We start from the raw sequence: 18,742 nt of genomic DNA, 5'->3' as shown, positions 1-18,742 counted from the left end.
AAGAAAAATCTTTTCACCCTCGTGCAACACTCTAGATTGCACAGATTCCTATTGAAGTACAAACTAATGAATACTGAAGTCAGTCACAAACCAGAACAATTGCTGGAGGAACCAGAAAAGGAAGCCAATCATTTTTAATACCTGATACTTACAGTCACAAACAAATAATTGCTCTCTTGATTTTAACTGATTCTACTTTTCCACCTTATTTTGCAATGCAGAAGTAAGCTATTTTCTTTGAATATGCAAGACTTCTGCTTCATTATAGCCAGGTCAATAACTAGAAGAATAACAAAGTCCATTAAACGATAAAATGATTTGCACTATAAACTATAATCAATGTTTATTATTATAATAAGACATTAAAATGTTATGATAACAAATACTAGTTTGCAATATCAAGCAGTATAACAGACTGTTTTTGTACAGATAAAATAAGTGGAAGGGAATGACACCAGAAGCAAAACATATAAGTTAGAAATACTACTTTAAGTTAAAAAATAAGGTGGACACTTGATGTTTATTTTTGAACCGAAGGCCAAATGCAAAGTTAAGACCTGAATAAAGTGATGAAACATCAAAACATCACAAAAAAATTTATTTATCACAAAATAGACAAAAAACAAAAAGTCCAAGTCTTTCACTTTCCCTCAGTGAGGAAAGAGTTTTGCTGACAAAATACGTCTCAATCATCATGCGCTCCATGAAAAGCCATTCACCGTGTGGCAAGAAGTATAGTTTCTCAAGAAAACTGAATAAACACCTGAAGTTCATGCAGGTCAGAGGATACATTTGTGTCTAATAATATGGGAGTTTTTCACAAAAAGGCCACCTTAACACTCTCCACACATCTCTCCAACCATTAAACAGATTAAACTCCACCCTTGAGCTCCAGAGAGGTGGAGCTGGAGGTAATTATGCACTACTTGAAAATAATTGCACACCTTAAAACGTTGGTCAACCAATCAGATTCTAGCATTCAACAGTAGTGCCTCCCAGAAATAGGTGGATAAAGTGAAAGTAAAAGTTCAGAGTTGATGTTTGGCATTTTAACAACCAGAATCGATTCTTTAAAATAACGAGTATCAGCGTGTTTAATGGGAACCTTTGTAATGAATTTACGTGTGGCTTCTTGAAAGGTTAAGTTTTTGTTTTATTATTATTATTTTAAGAATCTCATCTCGGGTCTGGAGACACTTTAGGGTGACTTCTGCTTTACTCCTAATATATTTAGGACTTTATTCTTCAGGTGAGGTTTGCTGTGTTTGTGTTTCAACCCACCTACTTTTTATGTGCATTTTGGGATATCGCATCAAAAACTGCTGGTTGGAAACGCCAAGATAAATTCTAAAAATGCGCATAAAGAACTTATGTTTGAGTGAACGTCGCCGCCTCGTTATCCTGTTTCTGACCAGGGCTTCGTTCAGCCCCGACAAAACTTTGCAAAAGTTTTTTAAACGGAAACGGTGGTGCGTTAAACACCCTGTTCTGATGACGCACGAGTTGCAGCTATGGCAGCAGAATAACAGAGAACATCCCAATAAAGTGAAGGGATTTGTGGAAACTGTGGTTCCTAATTATTGTGATCCAACAATTGCCTCGCATTTCAGGCTGAAAAGACGAAGGATAATCAGATGAAGGATAATCCACTTCTTACCTCCGAGACTGTGTTATATGACCTTATCTTTATTGTGAGTATTAGGCTTATCATTATTGATGATCACTATTGTTGTGCAATGATATTGTAATGTTTACCATTATATAATTAGAGGAGAATAGAAAGGTTTATGAAAGTGTCACTCCAAAATAGAATAGCTAAATATATAAATATGTATAGTACTTTTACGTTACATTGATACCCATTGTGCGAGCTGTCTCTACCGCGTGGTTTATATACATGATTGGGCTGACATTTTTGACACACCCACCAAACAAGAGAAAACCTCTCAATCCCCGTTACACACCGTTTCCAGGAAACATGTTGTTCAACCGTAACAAAACCGGTTTGAGCTTGAACGTGCCCCAGTTAAGCTAAATTGTTGTTGTTGTCATTTCCATCCAGAGTGTTCGAGGTCAGATTCTGTTTCACCTGTTCAGATTCATCATGGATGACACACAAACATCCGGAGATGTAGATGTTTCTCCAGAATACAGGTACTTTAAATAAACATAAATTACATTTAAAACATATATTTTTTTGTTAGGTTAAAATTGTATTATAAACAAGACCTTGTGCTTTTGATGGAAAATACTTTTTAAAGACCTTGTAATAAAATTATTATAATGATAAAGAATCAAATCTGTTCTGTTATAGTTCAGTTGATCAGAAGAGATCAGAACCAGAGCCCAGCTGTGTGTCTATGAGGAGTGACGAGTCTATGGGTCATCCAGTAAATATTAAGAGTGGAGATACACAGACTGATCTCGGGTATAACATTTCTATAATATATATATGATTTGATTATGGTACAGAATACAAAAAAGACTTTGTTGCTTTGTGTACATTGTGGTTTATTCATTTATTAATGTATTATTGTTTCTTTTTTTTAACCAATAATTAGTAAAAACATTTTTCCATCAAATAATCCAATTCATTAACTTCACTGTATCAATGGTTTATGGCCAAGCTATATAGAAATTGGGCACATTAATATATCACTTTATTTTATTTTTGTAATATAATCACAGAAACTAAACTGTAGTATCAATTAAAAATATCAAGAGTATTTGATTATTTATGTACTTTATGCTGTTTAAGGCGATTCCTGCGATCCAGGCCAGATGTTACAGAACCTGTCTGTGAGAAAATGAAATCTGATAAGTCTATGAATCAAGAAATGAATGAAAACATGTATTCTGGTGACAGGTAATATACAAGGTTTTGATGCTGCAAAGATTCATCATTTAGTTTATAATCAACGACATGATCGATATTTCAAAAGTTTCATTAGACTTCTACTGTTTTTATATGTATCACTTAGACTTGTGTAATAATGTGGTATTTTAATTTTACAGCCATGAAGTCCTCAATGGGTTTAGATCAAATCTGATGAAGAAGTTTGAGTGTCTGTATGAGGGAACAGCACAGCAGGGAAACCCAACACTCCTGAATGAGATCTACACAGAGCTCTACATCACAGAGAGTGAGAGTGGAGAGATCAGTAATGAGCATGAGGTGAGACAGATTGAGATACAATCCAGGAGAGCAGCAACAGAGGACACACCAATCCAATGCAATGACATCTTTAGACCTTTACCTGGACAAGACAAACCCATCAGATCTGTGCTGACAAAGGGAGTCGCTGGCATTGGAAAAACAGTCTCTGTGCAGAAGTTCATCCTGGACTGGGCTGAAGGGAAAGAGAATCAGGACGTCCAGCTCATATTTCCACTTCCTTTCAGAGAGATCAATATGATGAAGGACAAAACACTCAGTCTTTCAGATCTTCTTCATGTCTTTTTCCCAGACACAAAAGAAATGGAAATATCCAGTGACAAATATAAAGTGTTGTTCATCTTTGATGGTCTGGACGAGTGTCGTCTGTCTCTGGATTTTCAGAGCGATGTGAGGTTGTGTGATGTAAGTGAATCAGCCTCAGTGGACGTGCTGCTGATGAACCTCATTGTGGGGAATCTGCTTCCCTCTGCTCTCATCTGGATCACCTCCAGACCAGCAGCAGCTGATCTCGTCCCCTCTGAGTGTGTCCATCGAGTGACAGAGGTACGAGGCTTCAATGAGCCACAGAAGGAGGAATACTTCAGCAGGAGAATCAGTGATCAGAGTCTGGCCAATACAATCATCTCACACCTGAAATCATCAAGGAGCCTCTACATCATGTGCCACATCCCAGTGTTCTGCTGGATCTCAGCCGCTGTTCTAGAGAAGATGTTGAGTGAAGCAGAGAGTGGAGAGATTCCCAAGACTATCACTCAAATGTACACACACTTCCTGATCCTTCAGACCAACATCAAACATGAGAAGGACTATGAGAAGAATGTGACAGATGAAGACATGATCCTCAAACTGGGGAAAGTGGCTTTTCAGCAGCTCATGAAAGGCAATGTGATCTTCTATGAGGAAGACCTGAGAGAGTGTGGCATTGATGTGACAGAAGCATCAGTGTACTCAGGATTGTGCACTCAGATCTTCAGAGAGGAGTTTGGCTGGTATCAGGGGAAAGTCTTCTGCTTTGTTCATCTGAGCGTTCAGGAACATCTAGCGGCTCTATATGTGCACCTCTCCTGTACAAACAACAACAGAAATGTGTTTGACCAAATCACTAAACAGAGTTTGTGGTCTAAAGTTAAGGAGAGGTTTAAACATGTTTCATTATCTGATCTCCATCAGAGAGCTGTGGATGAGGCTCTGCAGAGTAAAAATGGACATCTGGACCTTTTTCTGCAGTTTCTTCTTGGTCTGTCAGTGAAGTCTCATCAGATTCCCCTACAAGGACTAATGAAACAGACAAGAAGCAGATCTGACAGCAATGAGAAAACGGTTGAGTACATCAAGAAGAAGATCAGCACCATTGACTCTCCAGAGAAATTCATCAATCTGTTCCACTGTCTGAATGAACTGGGTGATCATTCACTAGTTGAACAAATACAACAGTACCTGAAATCTGGAAGAATAAAGGAAGCCAAACTCTCTTCATCTCAGTGGTCAGCTGTAGTTTTTGTGTTGTTGACATCAGAAAAGAAGCTGGCTGAGTTTGATATTAATAAATTTGTTGGAGGAAACAATAAAACTGAAAAACGTAAGGTTTTTCAGAAGCTGCTGCCTGTGATTAAAGAATCCAGATCAATTCAGTAAGTATCTCTGATAACAATCACTTTACTGTTAAAACATTAAGAAAATTAAAGTTCATAAATCTTCAGTGCTGCAGTTGTTCTCAAGAGTTTAGTGGTCAGTATTTTAATGTGACAATGTAAATTTAAACCGTGACAATGTAAATTTACTTCAGATATTCACAGTCGAAGAATTTGCATATGAATAAATAATTTAAAAAATACAGTATCTCAACGAAGTGAGTACACCCCTCACATTTTTGTAAATATTTTATTATATCTTTTTATGTGACAACGCTGAAGAAATGACACTTTGCTACAATGTAAAGTAGTGAGTGTACAGCTTGTATAACTGTGTAAATTTGCTGTCCTCTCAAAATAACTCAACACACAGTCATTAATGTCTAAACCGCTGGCCACAAAAGTGAGTATACCCCTAAGTGAAACTGTCCAAATTGGGCCCAATTAGCCATTTTCTCTCCCTGGTGTCATGTGACTCATATGTGTTACAAGGTCTCAGGTGTGAATGGGGAGCAGGTGTGTTAAATTTGGTGTTATCGCTCTCACTCTCTCATACTGGTCACTGGAAGTTCAACATGGCACCTCATGGCAAAGAACTCTCTGAGGATCTGAAAAAAAGAATTGTTGCTCTACATAAAGATGACGTAGGCTATAAGAAGATTGCCAAGAACCTGAAACTGAGCTGCAGCACGGCCAAGACCATACATTATTTATAAGAGTTACTTTTACAGATATTTGGAATGGAATTTTTAAAATGTACAAACAATTTTTTTTCAATCAATCTATCAGTCTGCTTTTTACATTGCGTGTATCTATTTTGACATGCCGTTTTCCAGAATGTAAGTGACCATCTTTCCTCTCAGCAGCAAGAAAAACAAAACTTTATTCAATGGATTATGTATAGCCTTGAAAGAGTGCTCCCTTACAATCAATAAAAAGCTGTCACTCATCTTAGTTCACAATCTCACAGTTCCATTATAATCAATAAAGTTATCTACACTGCATAATGAATCTTTTACTTAAATTGTTTCTTTGTAAATGAGAGGATTCGTGAGCATACAGAACTGAGCACTGAACAAAAACTGGATTCTGACTAAATTAAACTCCTCTGATTGCCAATTGTGTTTAAGAAATCAACAAACATGTCTGTGATTGGCTACATTTCTTACCGCTGCAAAAACATGCTGTAAATAGAAACTTTTGGGGTTCTCCCGAGCGCAAACACATAAGTGCCCTGGAGCGATTGCCAAATCTGTTTCGCCAATATAATATTATTACTGTATCAACATAGGGTACTTAATTTTTTTACCCATGTTTTAATTTTTAACAAAATGTGTGATCAAACATTAATTGTCTGACCCCCTGCAGTACCACTGTGGACCCCCAGTTGAATTAATTCAATCTTAACATTTTTATTAGTGCAAATATGACCATGAAGCTTGGATAAAAATTAGACATTGTTAAATGATATTGCAATTGAAAGTTGTTGGATAGATTTTTTTGATAGAGGTTTGATAGTTTAACTATTTATTATGCTATTTGATTTTCATCTCTCTTCAGGTTGTATGATTGTGATCTCACGGATGAAGGTTGTGCTGCTCTGACTTCAGCTCTAAGATCAAACCCCTCATACCTGAGAGAACTGAGTCTGTCTGGGAATATAATAGGAAAATCAGTGAATCTCCTGTCTGATGTACTACAAGATCCTCACTGTAAACTGGAGGAACTGTGGTAAGATCATATTTGACTCTCACACATAAATCACAATGTAAAGCAGTGGTGCGCAACCCTGTTCCTGGAGATCTACCTACCTGCAAAGTTTAGCTCCAACCACACCTGAATTAGCTAATTAAGATCTTCAGATCTTCTATTTAATGAGCAACAGGTGTATTGCATCTTCAGCTTTTTGCTTCGGAGATGAACATATGTGTCTGTGTTTCTGCAAGCAAGTGTCTTCTGAAACGAGTCCAGCTCTTCAAACTTCTCTTTTCTTCAGTGCAGGCAGACAGCACAGCAGCGGGTCAAAGTCCTCTCTTTCGGTTGATTTATTTTTTGCCTTATTGAGCAAAGCTGTTCCCAGCTGTAACAGGCTGTTTTCACGCCTGTAACAGTGCGCTTTTGAGTGCTGAATAGCTGTTCTCACAGCTGGATGACCATCTTGGAGTTGCGATCGAGACTCCAGTTCCTGCAAAGGGGCGGAGTCCCAGTGCCGCTGCCTTGTTCCAATCCTCCTCAGAGGGTTGCTTCAGGCAGTGTTACTGGTGATCTGAGGATTACAGTGAGTGTACTTCCTTCAGGGAACCAACCCCCTAGGAACCCTCTCTCCTCCTACACTCTGTAGCCAGTAGTGCTGCCGGGGGAGAACGGTGGGCCATCTCAGAGGTGTGCACCATCCGTATCCTTTGGAGCTCCTCCTGATGTCAATAGCTGCATCAGAGGGTGAGCCAGATTTGTCTGAAGATGATGAGTCGGCGCAGTTGCCTCCTTTGGGAATGGTAACAGTGCCCGATTTGGATCCGGAGATGATGGCTATGCTTTCCCGGGCCGCCAACAGGGTCGGGCTCATGTGGAATCCTCCACCATGTCTCGAGCCCTCACGGTTGGATGATTGGTTTCTCGGGGTGGCACAAGCTAGTTCTCAGTCACCCACCCCTGTTCTTTTCTTCCCGGGCACGGAAAGTGAAGTACACATGGGGCTTTACAGGGCAAGCATGCGCTGGTCTGTACAGACAACACTGCAACCGTCAAGGTGGCCTATGCTCCTGTTGCATGTCGCAACTCGCCTGTCATCTCCTTCTTTGGAGTCAGAAGCATCTGAGGTCACTTCACGCCATTCATGTCCCTGGTGTGCTCAACTGTGTGGCCGATGAGCTCTCATGAGCTGCGCTGCCGGGAGAGTGGCGACTCCACCCCCCAGGTGGTCCAGCTGATTTGGAGAGAGTTTGGAGAGGCTCAAGTAGACCTGTTTGCCTTACCAGAATCCTCTCACTGCCAGCTGTTTTACTCCCTGACCGAGGGAACACTCGGTACAGATGCACTGGTCCCTGGACGGGATATGGAGATTCTAGGTGACTTACCCCTGAGGTACTAAACATCATCACTTCAGCACTTTGCTGCTGGTTGCACTGGCCTCCATCAAGAGGGTAGGAGACCTGCAGGCATTTTCGGTCAACGAATCATGCCTAGAGTTCGGGCCGGGCGACGGCCACGTGGTACAGAGTCCCCGGCCTGGCTATGTGCCCAAGGGTCCTACCACTCCCTTCAGGGACCAGGTAGTGAGCCTGCAAGCACTGCCCCTGGTGGAGGCAGACCCAACCCTGGCTTTGCTCTGTCCAGTCCTCGGTTTGCGACTGTACATAGACAGAACTCACAGCCTCAGGACCTCAGACCAGCTCTTTGTCTGCAGATGGGAAAGGCTGTCTTCAAGCAGAGGATGGCCCACTGGATAGTGGACGCCATCGCCTTGGCTTATCAAACACAAGTCGTGCCCTGCCTGCTCAGGTTGAATGCTCACTCTACAAGAGATGTTGCATTCTCCTGGGTGCTGGCTCGTGGCGCCTCGCTGACAGATATTTGTAGAGCTGCGGGCTGGGCGACACCTAACATTTGCTAGATTCTATAGCCTTTGCGTCGAGCCGGTCTTCTCCTGTGTTCTCACCTCAGGTCAGAGGCACGGAGAGGCCCGGCTTAGTGTCGGCTTGCTGCGCTTACATGCGCTAATTGCTTCAGAGATTCCCTACAAGGCAGACCCTGTTGAGTCCTCCAATCACCCTTCGGCTGCCGGACGTGGCAGAGCGTCTGGCATCAGGCCTTTACTCCGTTGTATCCTTGAGAACCGGATTTAGGCTGGGTTCCATATGTGTGACCCTACAGGGATCCCATATGTGTTATTACACGGTTGCTGAAACAAAGCCTGTGTCTTTCCCTCTTGGACAACCCACCTCTAATCGGGTTGGAGTCACCCCAGTACTTCCATATGTAGTACAGCCCTACGGGGTTAGTCCATATGTACTTCTCTACATAACTCCTTCGGGGAAGGATTTGGCTTCCACAGCGTTCCTTTCCCAGTGAAAGGGTACGCTTTCCCATTGTTATCCAATAATCTCACTGAATGGGTTTTTGGGGAACAGCAGTGATCGACACTCTCTCTGTGTTAGCCCTGTCCCACCGTCCTTTAGACAAGGGGGTACAGGAGGCTTACACAGAGCACTGGAAGGACAGACTAAATGGGAACATCTCAATTATATCGGTAACCCTCATTCCCTGAAGGAGGGAACTGAGACGTACGTCCCGTCACCACAGTCGCTGTACCCTGCTGATGCTGCCACCTAACCTGTTTGGCTCCTCAGCGAAAACCTGAAGATGCAATGCAGATGCGATTTAACACATGTGTCTGTCCGCTATGTGAAATAATGATAAATACAAGTTTACGTCGTTTGTTTGATTATGGCATCGAAGCTCACAGTCAGAGGCTGTTCTGTTTATAGACCTCGCTCAAACTGGCCAGACAGTGGAAATGAAACTAATAATTTCTGACTGGTAAAACTGAACAAATCAAACAAACATAAACGGGTAAAAGTGGGGCCCCTACTGACCGGGGCCCATGAGCTCCTCAAGTCCACTGGGAAGCCCAGCTATGGTGAATAGTGTCATTTATTAAAAAGAGATTTTGCACAAGACAGACATTTAATATTGTGCAAATAAAATATATTATTTTTCCTGATTAAATGATACTTGAGATGTTTTATGATCATGTTTTGTGACATTTTAGATCTCAGTCTAATGATTCATCATACATATTAATTTGTGCTTTAAGTTTGTATTTTCTCTTTAATAATGGATTCACTGCTAAACTGATCTGATCTGAACTGAGAGAGTGAAGAGTGTGTCATTGTTCTCTACAGGTTGTATGATTGTGGAGTCACAGATGAAGGTTGTGCTGCTCTGATTTCAGCTCTGAGATCAAACCCCTCATACCTGAGAGTACTGGATCTGACTAAGAATAAAATAGGAAAATCATCAGTGAATCTGCTGTCTGATGTACTACAGGATCCTCACTGTAAACTGGAGAGACTGTGGTAAGATCATACTTGCACACACGAATCTCAATATAAAGTCTATTTGAAGTGTTCAGCCTCTTTCTGCTGCTGTGAGTTCAGCTGATAGAGCTGTAAATGATTGAACTGCTCCTGTATGAATCATAGACTGTAAAAAAGTATAAATTGATATGCTAATTGAATCATGTACTCTGATTTGTTCAAATACACTGATTCTTTGAGGAACAAAGCATTGTGTTGTTCGGAGTCGCAGCAATTCTGCTGTTTGTTCTTTTTATTTTGATGGTGCAAAAACAGACTGTGTTTGAAATGTGAAAGTTACTCAGTAAACTGTTGTTTATTGAAGTTGTTGTGTAAAATCAATGTTACATTTGAGTGCAGATGTTCAGAAAAAATACACTCTTGCTTGTGTGATAACTCATATCATTTTATAAATATAAAGAACAGGAACTCCTAAACATTTGTTTTAACATTTTGATGATATTTCATCACCACTAATGTGATGACAGTGAGATGGGAGAGAGTGCTCAAAACTCTTCAGATCGCATAATTTAGTGGAGAATTTAGACAGAGAATTTATCAGTATCTTTCTAAATGTGCGGCCTTTTGGGCTAAAATCCTTAAATCCTTTTAAGTAGCCATGTGTTCACAAATAAACATGAGCAGATGCGATTTAACACACATGTCCATCTTTTATAAAAAATATTTTAAGTTTATGCTGTTTGTTTTGATTATGGCATTGAAGCTCTCAGTCAGAGGCTGGTCCGTTTATAGACCTTGCTCAAACTGGCCAGACAGTGGAAATGAGACTAATAATTTCTGACTGGTAAAACTGAACAAATCAAATGAACATAAATGGGTAAAAGTCAGACCCCCTATTGACTGGGGCCCATGAGCTCCTCAAGCCCAGTGGGAAGTCCGGCCATGGTGAATACTAGGGTCCTATTTTAAGAATATAAGCACATGGTCTAAAGCGCATGGCGCAGGTGCACTTAGGGCTTGTCCGAATCCACTTTTGGTAGTTTAAGGATGGAAAAAATGGTCTGTGTGCCCAGTGCATGGTCTAAGAAGGTTGTCCCTATTCTCTTAACAAGTAATGGGTGTGTTTTGGGCGTAACTTGCAATAAACCAACCAGAGTCTTTTCTTCCATTCCCTTTAAAAGCCAGTTGTGCTCACGCCATGGTATATTCGCTATTTACAAGGCGGAATTTGCAAGTGGAATGACTGAACACATCTGTAATGAGGAAACGGATCTGCTCGTGCACGAGGTTAAAGAGCGCGAGCAGACCATCTATGGGAAAAGCCGGATTCCAACAAAGCATTGTTATCTTTATGCACACAATAATATTTTTTTTTACATTATTATCCTTTTATTTTTAACATTTGGCATGTTTGTGTGCTGCTGCGCTTCCCTGTGTAATAAGCAAAATGTATGCGCGTTGTGCATACGCTGAAAGGTGGAAATTACTAACACGCTCTTTAAATAACAAAACAAATATTGCGCCATTGACTTTAGCCCAGGTTTCAGTTGGTCAGTGGCGCAGTCTATTTCATTTTCCTCAAAATAGTAATGCGCCGACAATGTGCCTGAACACACCTCGCTTTCAGACCAGCATGCCCATGTGCACACAAATGCGCGCTAATGCATTTGCTATTTAAACAACGTGCCGCAGGACTGAAAATTATAACTGCGTCAGGCTGAAACTAGCAAAAAAGCATCGAGCCTGGCGCCACATTGCGCCGGGTGTATCATAGGGCCCCTAGTGTCATTTATTAAAAACAGATTTTGCACAAGATAGACATTTAATATTGTGCAAATAAAATATATTATTTTTCTGATTGAAAGATACTTAAGATGTTTTAATGTCATGTTTTGTGATATTTTAGATCTCAGTCTAATGATCCATCAAACATATTAATTTGTGCTTAAAGTTTGTACTTTCTCTTTAATAATGGATTCACTGCTAAACTGATCTGATATGAACTGAGAGAGTAAAGAGTATATCATTGTTTTCTACAGGTTGAGAGATTGTGATCTCACAGATGAAGGTTGTGCTGCTCTGACTTCAGCTCTGAGATCAAACCCCTCACACCTGAGAGAACTGAGTCTGTCTGGGAATATAATAGGAAAATCAGTGAATCTGCTGTCTGATGTACTACAGGATCCTTACTGTAAACTGGAGTTATTGTGGTAAGATCATATTTGAATCACAATATAAAATATATTTGAAATGTTCAGCCTCTTTCTGCTGCTGTGAGTTCAGCTGATTGAGCTGTAAATGATTGAACACATGAGCTGCTCCTCAGAAAAATGATACTGCAGGACTGAGAGTCACACTGAAATACACACTTTCACACAATCAACATTTCAGTCTCTTGACTTTAAGCATAATTTAACTTAGCAAATGACTGTATGAATTATAGACTGTAAACAAGTATGAATGGATACCCTAATTAAATAATGTACTCTGATTCGTTCAAATACACAGATTCTTTGAGGAACAAAACATTGTGTTGCTCTGAGTCGCAGAAATTCTGGTGTTTGTTTTTATTTGGTGGTGCAAAAACAGTTTGAAATGTGAAAGTTATTCAGTAAATTGTTTATTAAAGTTTTTTTTATAAAATCAAAGTCACAGCGCAGGCCCCTGGCCAGACGATGTTCACCATGGTGGTCCAGAAGCACTCCCTGGCTAGCCTTGCAGAGGTGTGAGATGTCATCAAAGTGCGCTTTCTCGATGCTTTCATCTCACAAGCTGGCCTAAAACTCAGCCAGGAAGGAAGGAAGAAGCGGTCCTGAGACGGGCCACCTGGAGGAGAGGAAGACAGCTCTTCAGGAGATGACGCCCGCATCGCTTCCTCCGCTGGAGGAGGGCCGGGTGGAGAATCTTTTGTTCGTTCTGTTCCAAGGGTGTTCACTACACTCATGTTTCTGTGAACGATGCCCTTGTGCTCCGGGTGGAGATTGCTGTCCTCCTGGCGAAGGATGCAATAGAGCAAGTTCCTCCAGCCGACATGAAGTCAGGGTTCTACAGCCCCTACTTCATTGTACCTAAGAAAGGTGGCAGGTTACGGCCAATCTTGGATCTGCAAGATTGGTTTGGGGACGTCCAGTCGGTGTTGAACTGCCTGAGTTTGCTCAAGAATGGGACGGCGGCCCCACTAAAATCTTTCAGAGACTCCTGGGGCATATGGCATCTGCAGCCACAGTCACGCCGCTTGGATTGCTTCAGATGAGGCCACTTTAGCACTGACTTTACGGGCAAGTCCAGAGATGGGCGTGGCAATGCAGTATGTTCCTTGTCCCCATCTCACCGAGGTACCGTTGTACCCTCACTCAGTAGTTGGACCCTTCGTTCCTGCGGGAAGGTGTTCCCCTTGAAAAAGTGTCCAGGCATGCTGTGGTCTCCACAGATGCTTCCACTACCAGGTGGGGGGCACGTACAATGGGCATACAGTCTCAGGTCTGTGGCCTCATCTGCAGTGGCATATCAATTGCCTCGAGTTGCTAGCAGTACGTCTTGCACTGAGCCGCTTCAAACAGCTGTTACTAGGCAAGCACGTAGTGGTCCGTACGGACAGCACCTCCTTGACGGAGGGCACTCTCGACATGGATGCACTGGCACACAGCTAGCCCCAGGACCTTCACAAGTATGCGTTTCCCCCAGCTACTGGGGCTGGTAGCTGGTTTCCCCCAGCTACTGTGCAATGTCAGGGAGGATGAGGAGCAGGTCTTGTTAGTGGCGACCTATTGGCCCACTCAGATCTGGTTCCCAGAATTGATGCTCCTCACGACAGCACCTTCTTGGTCCATTCCTCTGAGGAAGGACTCAGAGACGGGGCACCCTATGGCACCCGCGTCTGGACCTCTGGAAACTCTATGTCTGGTCCCTGGACGGGAAGCAGAGGTTCTAGGTGATCTACCCCAGTCGGTTGTAGACACCATCACTTCTGCTAGAGCTTCTTCTACGAGGAATCTCTGTGCTCTGAAGTGGAACCTGTTCATCAAGTGGTGTTCCTCTCATTGAGTGGTGTTCCTCTCACCCAGAGGACCCCCGAACATGTTTGATCAGGTCAGTGCTTTCCTTCCTGCAAGATGGTTTGGAGCGAAGGCTCCACCCTCAAAGTGTATGTTGCCGCCATTGCTGCACATCACGACGCAGTTGATGGTAAGTCCTTGGGGACATGACCTGATCTTCGGGTTCCTGAGGGCGAGGAGGAGGAGGAGGAGACTAATGAGGAGACTAATCCGCCTCGCCCTCCCTCTATACCCTCTTAGGACCTGTCCCTGGTACTTACATCTCTCCGGGGACCTCCATTCTAGTCTTTGCTGCCAGTTGAGTTAAAAGAGCTGTCCCTTAAGACAGTACTCCTGGTTGCATTGGCCTCCATCAAGAGAGTAGGGGACCTGCACACATTTTCACTCAAAGAATCATGTCTGGAGTTGGGGCCAGGTGACACTCATGTTACCTTGAGACCTCAGCCTGGATATGTGTCCAAGTTTCCTATCACTCCCTTCAGAGATCAGGTAGTGAACCTGCAAGTGCTGCCCTTGGAGGAGGCAGACCCAGCCCTGGCTTTGCTCTGTCCCGTCCATGCTTTGCGCCTTTATGTGGACAAAACGCAAAGCTTTAGTTCCCCATCCTGGCGAACCCTGTTGAGTTCCTCCGCCACCCCCTGCGGCTCGGACATTGTGGAGTGTCTGATGCTAGGCCAAGCACTCGTTACCTACGGCGGTCCCATATGTGTGTATTCAACGGTTATACTCCCTACGGTGAGACGGAGTCTTTCCCTTAGCAGAGTCTGCCCTGCCTTCACACTTTTAGATGTGTCTCCCCCTGCCTAGTGTCATTTATTAAAATAGATTTTGCACAAGACAGACATTTAATATTGTGCAAATAAAAGAAGTTATTTTCCTGATTGAATGATACTTTAGATGTTTTATGATCATGTTTTGTGACATTTTAGATCTCAGTCTAATGATCCGTCAAACATATTAATTTGTGCTTTAAGTTTGTATTTTCTCCTTAATAATGGATTCACTGCTAATCTGATCTGAACTGAACTGAGAGAGTGAAGAGTGTGTCATTGTTCTCTACAGGTTGTATGATTGTGCTGTCACAGATGAAGGTTGTGCTGCTTTGGCTTCAGCTCTGAGATCAAACCCCTCACACCTGAGAGAACTGAGTCTGTCATTGAATAAAATAGGAGAATCAGTGAATCTGTTGTCTGATGTACTACAGGATCCTCACTGTAAACTGGAGAAACTGTGGTAAGATCATATTTGACTCTCACACATGAATCACAATGTAAAGTATATTTGAAGTGTTCAGCCTCTTTCTGGTGCTGTGAGTTCAGCTGATTGAGCTGTAAATGATTGAACACATGATCAGATTAATTGATATTCCATACATATAACAACCCCAATTCCACAAAAGTTTGGACATTTGTAAAATGCAATAAAAACACAATCTGTGATTTGTTAATTCACTTGAATCTTTTTTTAACTGACAAAAGTACAAAGAAAAGATTTCTGATGTTTCCGCTGACCAACATAATTGTATTTTGTAAATATAAACAAATTTTGATTTTGATGGCTGCAACACACTCCAAAAAAAGTTGGGACAGAGGCAAAATAAAAATGAAAAGATTATAAAATATCCAAGTTAAACTGTTTTTTTAAACAATGCACAATTAGCAGGTGAATTGGAAATAGGTGAGCATATAGTGTTTGGGTGTAAAAATGTATCTCAGTCTTTGCAAGCAAAGATGGGTCATGGCTCACCACTTTGTGCCAAATGTCATGAGAGAATTGTCATACAATTCAAAAGTCACATTTCTCAATGCAAGATTGCAAAGAATTCATGTCTTTCACCATCTACCATACATAATGTTGTAAAAAGATTCAGGGAATCAAGAGAAATCTCAGTCTCAGGGCAAGGTAGGACACCTCAGTTGAATGTGTATGACCTTTGAGCTCTCAGATGGAACTTCATGAGAAACCGTCATGTTGTTGTGTTAAATATAGCCAAATGGGCTCGGGAATACTTTGGAAAACCTTTGTCACTTAACACAGTCTGACGCTGCATCACGAAATGCATCTTGAATGTCTGTTACACAAGGAGAAAGCTATACATCTGTTCAACGCAGAGATGCTGCAGAGTTCCCTGGCTCTGAGCTCATCTCAGATGGTCCAAAAGACAGTGGAAATGTGTGCTGTGGTCAGATGAGTGAACATCTCAGCTTGTTTTTGGAAAAAACAGACATCGAGTTCTCAGTCCCAAAGACAAAAGGGACTATCCAGACTTTCATCAGTGACAGGTGCAAAAGAAAACATCTGTCATGTTATGGTGGTGCATCTGTGCAAACGGCATGAGTGACCTGCATTTGTGTGAAGGAACCATTGACATGGAGGCATGTATTGAGATAAAGAGACATAAACTGCCATCAAGATGACATCTTTTCTGGGAAGCAAGACAATTCCAGGACTCATTCAGCATGTGCAACATCAGCTTGGTTTCTAGACAATATACACCATACAGTGGATGTGTCTTGACTGCCTGTCCGCAGTCCAGATCAGACTCTAATTGAAAATGTATGACCCATCATGAAAAGCAGAATCAGACGAATTATGCATTAAGGTTCATAAATATATTCAAGTTGTGTCAGGATGCTGCTTTTCATTTTGTCCAAGTATTTACATCTTAGGAGACCCACTTTTATTAAGTGCTGATGTTGAGATGACCGAGTGGATTCAAATAAGTATTATGGTAGGGAGACAAATTATTATGAGGGGATGGCGGTCAGCAGGTTCACCATCTTTTCAAGAATGGAAGTGGCAGCATTTGAAAAAATGTCATATAGATTACTCAAAAAAAAAGAAGTTTTTGAGAGAAGGTGGGGTAGATATTTGGCATTTCTTGAGGATCTCTAAAGTCCTTGTTGTGAGACACATTGTAAGAATGTAAATTATTTATTCTGTTATATTTTGTGCTTTCTTTCTCTACAATCTACAATAGCAATCTACAAATAATTGTACCTGATACATTGTTTGGGTGGACTACGGGGAGGGGTTTACAAAACATTTAATTATCTGTAAATTGAATATATTGTTTGCCCATTGAAGGCAATAAAAAATATGAATCATAAAAAAAGAAAAGGAGAATCAGACAACGATGACAACAGACTGTTGCGCAGATGCCTTTTATCAGGCAAAATTTGGTAAAAAATCTACTTGCAAAATTGGAAAGATTAGTATCCTCAATTCCCAAATGATTAAAAAAATGTAATTGAAAGGAAAGGTGATGTGACACAGTGGTAAACACAGCTCTGTCCCAACTTTTTTTTTAGAGTGTGTTGCAGCCATCAAAATCAAAGTATGTTTATACTTACAAAATAAATTAAAGTTGTTCAGTGAAAACATTTGAAATATTTTCTTTGTACTTTTGTCTGTTAAATAAAGATTAAAGAGAATCAACACATAACAGATTCTTAATTTTATTGCATTTTACAAAATTTCCCAACTTTTCTGGAATTGGGGTTGTACATAGTACAGATCTAAGTAACATAGTAAAACTAACCCATGTAGTGAATAGTGTAATTTATTAAAAACAGATTTAGCAAAAGACAGACATTTAATATATTCTCTAAAGGTTGAAGGATTGTGGAGTCACAGATGAAGGTTGTGCTGCTCTGGCTTCAGCTCTGAGATCAAACCCCTCACACCTGAGAGAACTGGATCTGTCTGGGAATAAACTAAAACAATCAGGAGTGAAGTTGCTCTGTGATCTGAAGGATGATCCACATTATAACCTGAAGGAACTAAAATATTGTGAGTATATTTTCTTTTAAATTGATCCAAGTTCAGTAACAGCCTCATATGTGTGTAACTGGAGAATATAAGAATAATTCAGATCCTCTTTAGTCTGTACTTTAAACTGTGTTCAATAAGAGTTTAATTCTGTGATGTAGATATGATCTATGAATATAGGAATATTTTCATCTTAGTGTCTCTGTGTGTAAGTGATAAATAGAGTTGTTTATCATTTACTGTTATTAATCAGTATTTCATTCATATCTAGCTGAAATATGAATATAACGATATATGAATATACTAATATCTCTGTCTGTGTTTGTTCTGAAATGATCTCCTGATGTGATGTGACAGCAGTAATGTCTCATACTCATATGTGACTGTCTGTGTGTTTTATTGTAGGACTCTCAGTGTTTAGACGTCAGTCCAGTTTCCTCAGGATCAGCTGATGGTGAATAAGGAGCTACAGAGACTGAAGACACAGAGACACACAGCGATCACACTGACTTCACACCATTTTCTCATTTTATAGTAATGCTCATGAAAATGAGTGCTGAAAATAGCAACTTTGAATTGTTTCATATTTGTTAGATAGTTATTACAATGTAGATGGTGTAACATACGCGGCAAACGATTAAAGCAAATAGAAAAAAAAAACAAGCAATAGACAATAGATATATTGTGCAATACAGACAGCATTAGGGAAAGTTTTACTAAAGAGTCTGACTACAGAAGAGACAGATGTTGTAAATGTGTCTACCAGCAGAGGGCGACAAAGATTATGCACATAATTTCACTGACATTTATTTCTGTAAAATATTTGTATTTTTTATTTATTTATTTATTTATTTTATGTGATGAGCTATTAAAGTTTGCACCTAAATCTTCACATTCTTTTACTGGTTTCTTGTTTTTCCTCCTGTCTCTGAACACAGTTAATTACTAATTGCTATATATATATAATTGCATATATGCTGATACATATTACTTTTGATGGCAAGTATTTCTAAAGTCAACAACAAAAAGCAGTGATATGACAGTGACTCTTGCGTAATTCTTCACTTT

General features: G+C 40.8%; 1 protein-coding gene across 1 annotated transcript; it reads left to right on the top strand.

Moving 5' to 3' along the window:
* The first annotated feature begins 985 nt into the window (after positions 1-985).
* On the top strand, positions 986-18,568 carry LOC125248433 (NACHT, LRR and PYD domains-containing protein 12-like). Its single transcript, XM_048160302.1, has 11 exons — positions 986-1,691; positions 2,063-2,154; positions 2,315-2,428; positions 2,759-2,866; positions 3,016-4,809; positions 6,370-6,540; positions 9,714-9,887; positions 11,888-12,058; positions 14,966-15,136; positions 17,517-17,695; positions 18,080-18,568. Coding segments are annotated over exons 1-11 (3,033 nt in total). The 5' UTR covers positions 986-1,634; the 3' UTR covers positions 18,082-18,568.
* Positions 18,569-18,742: the final 174 nt, after the last annotated feature.

Source organism: Megalobrama amblycephala, linkage group LG16 (genome assembly GCF_018812025.1).
Source record: "Megalobrama amblycephala isolate DHTTF-2021 linkage group LG16, ASM1881202v1, whole genome shotgun sequence".
Lineage (NCBI taxonomy): Eukaryota > Metazoa > Chordata > Actinopteri > Cypriniformes > Xenocyprididae > Megalobrama > Megalobrama amblycephala.
Note: the sequence above shows the minus strand (reverse complement) of the source record. Positions and strands in the feature narration are given on the sequence as shown.